The sequence below is a fragment of the Panulirus ornatus genome, chromosome 43 (genome assembly GCF_036320965.1).
Source record: "Panulirus ornatus isolate Po-2019 chromosome 43, ASM3632096v1, whole genome shotgun sequence".
Classification (NCBI taxonomy): domain Eukaryota; kingdom Metazoa; phylum Arthropoda; class Malacostraca; order Decapoda; family Palinuridae; genus Panulirus; species Panulirus ornatus.
In genome coordinates, this window is record NC_092266.1 from 8,352,380 (window position 1) to 8,364,032 (window position 11,653).

General features: G+C 40.4%; 1 protein-coding gene across 5 annotated transcripts in view; it reads left to right on the top strand.

The window, feature by feature from the left end:
• Positions 1-9,281, top strand: part of LOC139762297 (hydroxylysine kinase) — a 122,526-nt gene extending 113,245 nt beyond the window's left edge. For all 5 annotated transcript variants that reach the window (XM_071686892.1, XM_071686893.1, XM_071686890.1 and 2 more), the window contains 2 exons: positions 1,932-2,188; positions 8,589-9,281. In XM_071686892.1, the coding sequence (XP_071542993.1) occupies positions 1,932-2,188; positions 8,589-8,777 (446 nt within the window). In that variant the 3' untranslated portion in view covers positions 8,778-9,281. The remainder of the gene's footprint in view (positions 1-1,931; positions 2,189-8,588) is intronic.
• The last annotated feature ends 2,372 nt before the right edge of the window (positions 9,282-11,653 follow it).

Below are 11,653 nucleotides of genomic sequence, written 5' to 3' on the forward strand. Positions count from 1 at the left end.
GTCAGATAGATCTGATAATGCAAAAGAGAAACAGCTTTGGACAATTGGATTTCAGAAGAAAAAAGATTGAGGGAGGAGGTAAACAGGTGGTGTTCAACAGAGGGAAGGTAATAATCAAGAATGCTAATATTGTAGAAATGGATGGAAAAAAAGAACCAGGACTGGGAGCAGTAGCTGTGGAATCTAAGTGGATCCCAGTCACACAATGGCAGTCAAGTGGGCTCTAACATTCATCCAAACCCTCTTGACTGGTGATGTAGCCCCAGATCAGTACTAGAGAATTATTTGATAGTTATACTGCCATAATTTTGGAGTACTGGAAAATAAGAAAAAAGGAAATAAAGATATGTGTGAGTATATGTGTGAGTTATGTACTGTTAAGTGTTGTGTATGAGAGAAAGTGTGTCAGACTGGAGTTGAATGCCATCATCCCATGTGTGGATGAGGCAAGAGAAAAAGGACTGTGATCTGGGCCTGAGAGGAAGAACGTAATAAAGTCACTTGACTTGATCAATACCGCCACTATCCATCCTGAAACCGTGGTGGTAGTTATTGCGTCTCTGACCAGTAGTTGCCAGTCGTCACCCACTACTAATTTCTCCTCATTCTCTTTCTCCCATGTGCAAGTCTGTGATTTTTCTGTCAGTTTTCTTATTTATTTTGTCTTGATCTTGTACCTCATTTTGTTTGAGTCTCATCTCTTTTTCTATTGCTTTGTATATCTCAACACCTTTTTCTTTATAATATTTTCTTTTGTATGGCACTAATCCTTTTATCATTTGATCTGTTCCCATACGAAAACCTTAATCCACTTGCTATTAAAAGATCAGCTTCTTTCCATTTATTTTGTTAGTATAGAAATTCAAGTAAGACAGTGCACATGTTTCTCAGGGAGATCAAGAAGGAGATGGAAGATTGAAGTAAAGGAGGCTTTAGGGTATTGGAACCTGAGCATTCAGGAAGAGGAGAGTTATGCTTGCAATAGAATGAACTGCACTAATATCATATAAAGGGAAGGGCAGGGTGCAGGGAGCCATCTGCTGCAAATGGGTTGAACCAGGGTATATGAAATGGTCGAGGTTTTCAGGACAGTATACATGAATGTGTGCAAATAAAGTTTTCTTGTTTAATTCATCATGTATATCACAAAGGCAGGAGGAGCAGTTAAGTACAAGATAAAAAAAACATAAACAGTTAAGAAAAACTACATATTCAGACAGCAGGAGCATTGGCATGAGCAGTGGAAATGCATTGTAAACAGAGCAACCCACTCTGGAAACTCGTGCTTAAGTTGGTGGTACAGTGACTGCTTTGAGCCTTTGATTTTGGGAGCTTACAGACTTTCCAGACAAAGATATTCAGTACACTAACCTGTAGTAGACATCTAATCTTATTATTGGAATCCCTACTGATTTATGACTTGATTCATTTGAGATGATAAAAGCTTTGGCTAGTATGTGCACACTTAAGAGGTCATAGCATTTGATCTTACTGAATTCCAATTACAATTGAATCTGCCGTCCTTAAAAAAGCTCTGGTGTGTAGAACTGCAAAAAAATTATATGGATGTAACCAGTCTGAAAAATTAATATTTTTCATTATACACTAGAATATGTCTATCATATACAGTATTACAGAAAAGATTGTCCCAAAAAAGTAGTATAATTTCATTTATATTGGTGTGGGAGGGTGGTGAATGGATGGAGGAGGTCCTGGACTGGAGGCAGGATGCTTCTTATCTGTGTAAATATACAGTAATTATTTGCTTTTTCCACAAACAGTTTTATTCTATATATACCTAATCACATTACATACTTTATGAGTCTCCAAGAGAGACATGTACAACATGAAGAATATCTTAGTTTGGATTCACAACCAAAATTTCACCATAAACAGCACTGATTTGATAGTATTTTTTTTCTAATTCCTAGGTGTGATCCATGGAGACTTCAATGATCAGAACATTATTGTAAATGCCACGACTGATGACCCCACCACCTACCATGTTGATGGTCTTATTGATTTTGGAGATATAGGGTATTCATACTATGTGTTGGAATTAGCCATTACCATCTCATACAATATGATTGAAGTCAAGACCATGTCCCCTATTGATGTAGGGGGATACACACTAGCAGGCTATCAAACCCAAGGGAAAATCTCTGAGGCTGAATTTAATATCTTAAAGGTAAGTAGATCAGTTTGCTATCCTCATTTATTAATATCAAATGCCCCCATGTGCTTTTCATAGGATCAAGATGGAATTGTAATCATAAGCCCAGATTTCTCTGATAACTCTCTATGACCCAGACATTAACATTTCAGAAATCAATGCAACTTACCACCAGCCGAGTTGAGTTTGTAGGTCTCCAAGTGAAATTTTTCATATATACCTGGCAGCCTTGCCCATCTTATGCAGGCAGCATCAGGAACATATTAACAATGGGAGGGAGTAGTGGTGCGGGTGAGGGAGGGAATAGTGGTGTGGGTGAGGGAGGGAATAGTGGGAGAGGGAGCCACCTTGCCAGACAACCCAGACTAGGCCTAAAGATGGCCACCCAGCAGGTGATACCCATGGACATCAGCTACCTTGATACTGTATGATAGTTAATGGTCAGGAAAACTTATTATTCTCTTTTGTTAGTTAACAAAAAAGGTATATCATGGGCTATAAATAGGGCTGTGCAGAGGAGGATGGATGTGACTGAAATGAAATGTTTGAGTACAATATGTGGTTTAGGGTGTTTTGGTCAAGGTGGTGTGCGAAGTGAGAGGGTCAGGGACAATGGTTCAGTAAACTGAGAAGAGGTAGTGAAAGCTTAGTGGAAGAGGAAAGCCGGCAAGGTGGTGGGTTTGGATGGTATTGCAGTGGAATTTATTAAGAAAAAGGGGTGACTGTTGTTGATTGGTTGGTAAAGATATTCAATGTATGAATGGTTCATGGTGAAGTCCCTGAGGATTGGCAGAATGCATGCATAGTAACATTTTACAAAAGCAAAGGGGATAAAGGTTGAGTAGTCCTGGGAAATTATATGAGAGGATATTGACTGAGAGGGTAAAGGCATGTAAAGAGCATCAGACTGGGGAAGAGCAGTGTGGTTTCAGAAGTGGTAGAGGATGTGTAGATCAGGAGTTTGCTCTGAAGAATATGTGTGAGAAATACTTACAAAAACAGATGGATTTGTATGTAGCATTTATGGATCTGGAGAAGGCATATGATAGGGTTGATAGAAATGCTCTATAGAAGGTATTAAGAGTATATGGTGTGGGAGGTAAGTTTCTAGAAGCAGTGAAAAGTTTTTATTGAGGATGTAAGGCATGTGTGCGAGTAGGAAGAGAGGAAAGTGACTGGTTCCCAGTGAATGTCAGTTTGCAGCAGGGGAGCATGATGTCTCCATGGTTGTTTAATTTGTTTATGGATGGGGTGATTAGGGAGGTGCATGTGAGAGTTTAGGAGAGAGGGGCAAGTATTAAGTCTGTTGTGGATGAGAGGGCTTGGGAAGTGAGTCAGTTGTTGTTCACTGATGATACAACGCTGGTGGCTGATTCAGGTAGGAAACTGCAAAGGTTAGTGACTGAATTTGGTAAAGTGTGTGAAAGAAGAAAGTTGAGAGTAAATGTGAATAAGAGCAAGGTTATTAGGTTCAGTAGGATTGTGAGATGAGTTAATTGGGAGGTAAGTTTGAATGGAGAAAAACTGGAGGAAGTGAAGTGTTTTAGATGTCTGGGAGTGGACTTATCAACGGATGGAACCATGGAAGCTTAAGTGAGTCACTGGGTGGGGGAGGGGGTGAAGGTTCTGGGAGCATTGAAGAATGTGTGGAAGGCGAGAACGTTATCTCAGAGAGCAAAAATGGGTATATTTGAAGGAATAGTGGTTCCAACAATGTTATATTTTTGTGAGGCATGGGCTGTAGCTAGGGTTGTGTGGAGAAGGGTGGATGTGTTGGAAATGAAATGTTTGAGGACAATATGTGGTGTAAGATGGTTTGAATATATGGTGTGGGAGGCAAGTTGTTAGAAGCAGTGAAAAGTTTTTATCGAGGATGTAAGGCATGTGTACGTGTAGGAAGAGAGGAAAGTAATTGGTTCTCAGTGAATGTAGGTTTGCGGCAGGGGTGTGTGATGTCTCCATGGTTGTTTAATTTGTTTATGGATGGGGTTGTTAGGGAGGTGAATGCAAGAGTTTTGGAAAGAGGGGCAAGTATGAAGTCTGTTGGGGATGAGAGAGCTTGGGAAGTGAGTCAGTTGTTGTTCGCTGATGATACAGCGCTGGTGGCTGATTCATGTGAGAAACTGCAGAAGCTGGTGACTGAGTTTAGTAAAGTGTGTGAAAGAAGAAAGTTAAGAGTAAATGTGAATAAGAGCAAGGTAATTAGGTACAGTAGGGTTGAGGGTCAAGTCAATTGGGAGGTAAGTTTGAATGGAGAAAAACTGGAGGAAGTAAAGTGTTTTAGATATCTGGGAGTGGATCTCGCGGCGGATGGAACCATGGAAGTGGAGTGGATCATAGGTTGGGGGAGGGGGCGAAAATCCTGGGAGCCTTGAAGAATGTGTGGAAGTCAAGAACATTATCTCGGAAAGCAAAAATGGGTATGTTTGAAGGAATAGTGGTTCCAACAATGTTGTATGGTTGCGAGGCGTGGGCTATGGGTAGAGTTGTGCGTAGGAGGATGGATGTGCTGGAAATGAGATGTTTGAGGACAATGTGTGGTGTGAGGTGGTTTGATCGAGTGAGTAACGTAAGGGTAAGAGAGATGTGTGGGAATAAAAAGAGCGTGGTTGAGAGAGCAGAAGAGGGTGTTTTGAAATGGTTTGGGCACATGGAGAGAATGAGTGAGGAAAGATTGACCAAGAGGATATATGTGTCGGAGGTGGAGGGAACGAGGAGAAGTGGGAGACCAAATTGGAGGTGGAAAGATGGAGTGAAAAAGATTTTGTGTGATCGGGGCGTGAACATGCAGGAGGGTGAAAGGAGGGCAAGGAATAGAGTGAATTGGATCGATGTGGTATACCGGGGTTGACATGCTGTCAGTGGATTGAATCAGGGCATGTGAAGCGTCTGGGGTAAACCATGGAAAGCTGTGTAGGTATGTATATTTGCGTGTGTGGACGTATGTATATACATGTGTATGGGGGTGGGTTGGGCCATTTCTTTCGTCTGTTTCCTTGCGCTACCTCGCAAACGCGGGAGACCGAAAAAAAAAAGATGGTTTGATCGAGTAAGTAATGAAAGGTTAAGAGAGATGTGTGGTAATAAAAAGACTGGTTGAGAGAGCAGAAGAGAGTGTGTTCATGATGCTTGATCATACACAGTCACATGTGCTATTCCTGAATGATGCTTGATCATACATGGTCACATGTTTGTCCTGCATGACGCTTGATCATACACGGTCACATGTTTGTCCTGCATGACGCTTGATCATACACGGTCACATGTGCTTCTCCTGCATGACGCTTGATCATACACGGTCATGTGTTTCTCCTGCATGATGCTTGATCATACACGGTCATGTGTGCTTCTCCTGCATGACACTTGATCATACACGGTCACGTGTGCTTCTCCTGCATGACGCTTGATCATACACGGTCACATGTTTGTCCTGCATGACGCTTGATCATACACGGTCACATGTGCTTCTCCTGCATGACGCTTGATCATACACGGTCACATGTGCTTCTCCTGCATGATGCTTGATCATACATGGTCATATGTTTGTCCTGCATGACGCTTGATCATACACAGTCACGTGTGTTTCTCCTGCATGACGCTTGATCATACACGGTCACGTTTGTCCTGCATGATGCTTGATCATGCACAGTCACATGTGTTTCTCCTGCATGACGCTTGATCATACACGGTCACATGTTTCTCCTGCATGATGCTCAATCATACACGGTAACATGTGTTTCTTCTGCATGACGCTTGATCATACAATTTGATCGTGTGGGTGTGATTGAAGGCATGACCAACATCCTTGACGAAGATGATACAAGTTTGGTATTTTCTCGTCATACATAAGGTTCATCATACATGAGGTTTGTCATACATGAGGTTCATCATACATGAGGTTTGTCATACATGGGGTTCACCATACATGAGGTTCATCATACATGAAGTTCATCATATGAGGTTCGTCATACATGGGGTTTGTCATACATGAGGTTCCTCATAAATGAGGTTCGTCATACATGGGGTTTGTCATACATGAGGTTCCTCATAAATGAGGTTCATCATACATGGGGTTTGTCATACATGAGGTTCCTCATAAATGAGGTTTTTCATAAATGGGGTTTGTCATACATGAGGTTCCTCATACATGGGGTTTGTCATACATGAGGTTCATCATAAATGAGGTTCGTCATACACGGGGTTTGTCATACATGAGGTTCATCATAACTGAGTTCGTCATACATGGGGTTTGTCATACATGAGGTTCGTCATACGTGAGGGTCGTCATACATTGGGTTTGTCATGCATGAGGTTTGTCATAAATGAGGTTCATCATACATGGGGTTTGTCATACATGAGGTTCGTCATACATGGGTTCATCATACATGGGGTTTGTCATACATGGGGTTCGTCATACATAAGGTTCGTCATATATGGGGTTCGTCCTACATGGGGTTTTTCATACATGAGGTTCTTCATACATGAGGTTCGTCCTACATGGGGTTTTTCATACATGAGGTTCTTCATACATGAGGTTCGTCATACGTGGGGTTCATCATACATGAGGTTCGTCATACATGGGGTTCGTCATACATGAGGTTCGTCATACATGAGGTTCGTCATACATGAGGTTCATCATACATGGGGTTTGTCATACATGAGGTTCCTCATAAATGAGGCTCGTCATACATAGGGTTCATCATACATGGGGTTCATCATACATGTGGTTCATCATACATAAGGTTCGTCATACATGGGGTTCATTATACATGGGGTTTGTCCTACATGTGGTTCGTCATACATGAGGTTCTTCATACATGGGGTTCGTCATACATGAGGTTTGTCATACATGAGGTTTGTCATACATGAGGTTCATCATACATGGGGTTCGTCATACATGAGGTTCTTCATACATGGGGTTCGTCATAAATGAGGTTCGTCATACATGAGGTTTGTCATACATAAGGTTTGACATACATGGGTTCATCATACATGGGGTTTGTCATACATAAGGTTCATCATACATGAGGTTCATCAGACATGGTGTTCGTCATACATGAGATTCGTCATACATGGGGTTTGTCATACATGAGGTTCGTTATACCTCTAGTTTGAACATTCACCTTTATCCCCCTTTGCTTTTGTACAATGATACTATACATGTATCCCAACAGTCTTGAGTCACCTCCCTGTGATCCGTACGTTTAATCTGATGAGGTGGTGAGGGAGGTGATCCTTTGGAATATGTTTAAATTATGTCATTGATACGAGAAGGAGCATTCTTAAGATGTTGCTTTCTGATGATGATACAATGCTGATCATGTCAAAGCAGTAGTGGCAGTAGGAAGTTTAATGGCTATGAGAAGAGATGGGAAAATTTCTTTAATGCAGAAGTAAAGTGGTTATAATTGAGAGCGAGATTTTCCTTTTCTTTCTCATGCAATATGGATTAACCCTTTCACTGCAGATAGAGGAAGAAAGCCCTGTTCTTTAGTGTGGATGGTGGAGACAAGAAAATGGAAAAGAGAAAACATTGTTATCCGTAATTTGGCAGCGAACAGGTTACTTCTTCCTAATAACAAAGATGTAGAATTCAATTAAATGCCTTCAGTGATACCACCATTGTCTGGTATCACAGCTGGTGTACTGTCAATTGTATCAGATGTGCAAATATATTATTCCATTTCCTCATTTCTCCACATCAATAAAAAGGAATTTCATAATTCTTTTCAGTGTTTGTGTTAGCACATCTGTCATGCATGAAGTAAATGAAATCTTAAACTATAAACTTTACTTAAAATCTACTTGAGTTTACTCCCCTGACATGACATATGGCTCCTTATGACCTTGAGAGGGTAACTGTGCCCCTTAGCTCTTTGTTTTCTTTCATACAGAAGAGGTTCATGGCCTTGTGTAGCTTTCATCACCATGCCAAAGAAACAGGCTCAATCTTAAAGGCACCCAGTTTAATGTATTAAGAATAGACACAAGTCACGGCCCACGGCAAAATGTGAAAAGGGCAAAAGTCAGGACCTGCATTGAAACAGGTTATTGACACAAAAGTAAAAAAGTGGTGTTGGTCAAGTATCTGAGGAGAACATTAGAGAAAATCTGGGAAGTGGAGATAGAGGAATTTTGCTGATGAAAAACCATACAGATAACAGCATCATTGAGTACTGCTCCTTAGGTAGAGAATACCACCTGCCATTTTGGATGTTGGATCATAACCTGCGGAGTCCAGTGTTGAAAAGGGATATACTTTGAGAGTGTGAAGTGAAACTTAATTCGTGGGTGGAAGCCTGCAAAGATACTGCACACATTCAGAGAGAATGAAAATGGAAAGAAAGAGATTTTGAAGATTTTTCTTCAAATTTTGAATTTGTCCATCTAATTTGTAGAAATTTATCCTTTTCAGGAATGTGTTGCTGCTCGTATAGCTCAGAGTCTTGTGATTGGTGCCTATTCCTATGAAAAAGAACAGGAAAATAAGTATCTGGTTGCCACTGCTGTGAAGGGCTGGGATGTTCTTAATACTTTCTGGAACACCCCAAAGGAGGAAATTCTCAGTTGCTGGAGGAAGATTGCCAAGAATTATAAACATTGAGAATTAGTCTGAAGAAGTGGAGTATTATTGCATTTCTCATAGTTAATGTTAAAAGTTAATGCTACTACTTTAAACCTCCTCATACTTTCATGGTTGTCATACTTCCAGGAGAGACGGGTTAACATAGTCTGGGATCTTGTTATTTCAAAATGACAATCTTTGCTGATGATATTGAAAAATGTTTTACAAAGCAAATGTCCTGGGATTAAACAAAAGTTTAAAGGAATTGATATTTGTATAAATATCTAATATTCATACATCAAGATATCTTACTTCCCTTTTTCACTAAAGTAGTAAAGAAATAGCCAAGTGCATTTTAACATTTTTATTGTGCCAACTGATGCACTGTTATTTTCATAGTATGTATTGCAGTTGGATATTAACCTGCCCATGTGAACCATAAGGTATTTCAGGCAAAAATACAGTTTACCATTTATTTTTCATGAGGTATCACTTTGTACAAAAGACTCATACTGAAAATGTAGATAAAGATTATATTTGATTCATTGTGTCTTATTTGCCCTGAGTAATTAATGCTACCAATCATAGCCATCCAAATGAAAAGAGAATAGATCATGGAAAAAAGATTTTACAAATTTAATCAGAGCTCCTCAGGCATTTGTAGACCTGACTCTTAAAGCCAGAAAGGTTATGAGAGTTAAAACTGAAGGAAGGAAGAGAATTCCATGACTTTGCTGTTCAAGGAAAGAGAGGTAACATAATGGTTAATTCCTGTATAGCCATAGCCAGTCTCCACAAAGATGATGCAGGAAGCAGTAACCAGATGTCCAGGCTTTAGTAGTAGGGATACATCATGCACCTCTGGAAAGCAGTGGCCAAATGTTACCTGTAGAACAGGGAGAGAGCAACAACATCGCAGCAGACAGATGTGATGGTTGAAGAGAGGAGATACAGGTACCAGGAGAATTAACGAGACAGAAGGCTTGTGATTCCACCCTTGCTAATTGAGAAATAGAAAAAGAGCAGCCCCAGTGAATAAAATACTTGTAGATATGAAAAAGCTGTCCACTCTCAAGACCCAAAAACTAGTTTTAGCAGTGAAACTATGTTAAACAATTAGAACATAAGCCTGGTCACAAGCAAAGAAGAGGTCAAGAGGAGATGGATCGAGCATTATAAAGGAATTCTGGGTGTGTTGAATGACAAGATGTCAGATATGGAGTGTTTGGGATGTGGAGGTAGGTGATTTAAGGAATTTATGGTGAATGGTTTGGTGGAAAGAGAAGAGGTCGTAAAAACCATGTGTAAGATGAAATGAGGCAAAGCAGCTGGATTGGATGGTACTACAGTTTAATTTCTCAAGAAATGGAGTGATGGTGTTAATAAGTTTATGAGAATTATCTGTATATGGCCCAAAATGAAGTGCCACAAGACTGGCAGGATGCCTGTATTATGCCTTTACATAAAGGCAAGGGCACAAATGTGAAATTTCGTATTATAGAAGTAAGAATGCTGAGCACAATTGGTAAGTTGTATGGGAGACTGGTGGTTGAGAGGATAGTGGCATGCAAAGGACATTTTTCTTGTTCATTTTTAGCAATGTGGCTTTAGAAGTGCTGCAGGTTGTAACAACCAAGTGTTTGCTTTAACGTATTTATATTAAAATATTTAGAGAAAAAGAGTGATTTGTGCATGTTGTTTATGGATCTTGAGAAAGCATGATATGGTTTATAGATTTGCCTTGTGGATCGTGCTATGAAAAAATGATGTGGAAGGAAAGCTACTCGAAGTAGAGAAGTTTTTATTGAGTAAGGTGTGTGTGTGTGAGTATGTAGGGGGAGGATAAGTGGTTCCAGGTGAAGGTGATCTAAATCAGGGGTATGTGATATAACCATGGTTGTTATATCTATTTATGGATGGGGTTGTTCAGAGGGTAAATGTGAAGGTCTTGGAGATAATGATGGATATTAATGTGTTGGGGATGTAGAGGCTTGGGAAGTATGTCAGTTGTTGTTTGCAGATGACATGGCTCTGGTGATGAACTTGAGTGAAGAACTGCACAAGGTGTAGCCTGAATCTGGGAGAGTGTATAAAAGAGTGAGATTGAGAGTAAAATGCAAATAGAAATAATAATGAGATTTAGCAGGGAAGCAAAAGAGATTGGTTTGAGTGTGAGTTGGAATGGAGAGAATCTGGAGGAAGGAGTGTTTTAAATATCTGGGAGTACAAATGTCAGCAGATGGAGCAATTAGAGCTGAAGTGAACCATCGGTTGGGTGAAGGGGCAAAGGTCCTGTGTGACAATGATGAGTGTGTGGAAAAAGAGGTCTTTGTCTGTGATGGCAAAGGTGTGTATGTTTGATGGTATGGTAATTTGCAAGGTGCTGTGTAAGGATGAGTTGTGGACCTCAAATGTAAGAGAATGGAAAAGGTTGGAGATATTGAAAAGGAAATGCTTGGGGACAATATGTGGTGTGAGGAATGTTGACCATGCAAGACAGGGGTGAGGTTGCAAACTGAGTATAAGAGTCTGTTGAACATATGGAAATGAATAGTGAACAAAAACTGATTATGAGGATATAAATGTCAGAAGTAGAGGAACAACAAGGATGGGGAGACCAAGAAGTTGAAAGGGTGGAGTGAAAGAGGCTTTGAGTACTGGGACCTAAACTTTCAGGAGGGTGAAAGGCACACATGGCATTGATAGAATTGGAGCATTGTGGTATACAGGGGCTGAACTGTGGGGTTTGGCTGTGGTTAATCCACAGCTAAAGCCCCACAGTTTGGGGTTATGTTTTCGAAGCATTATGCATGACACCTAGAGTGGTCATTCTTTGTCTCTTCCTGGCGTTACTTCAGTAATGCAAGAAACAGAGAACAAGTGTGAGTGTGTGTGTATGTGTAATCACCTATTTG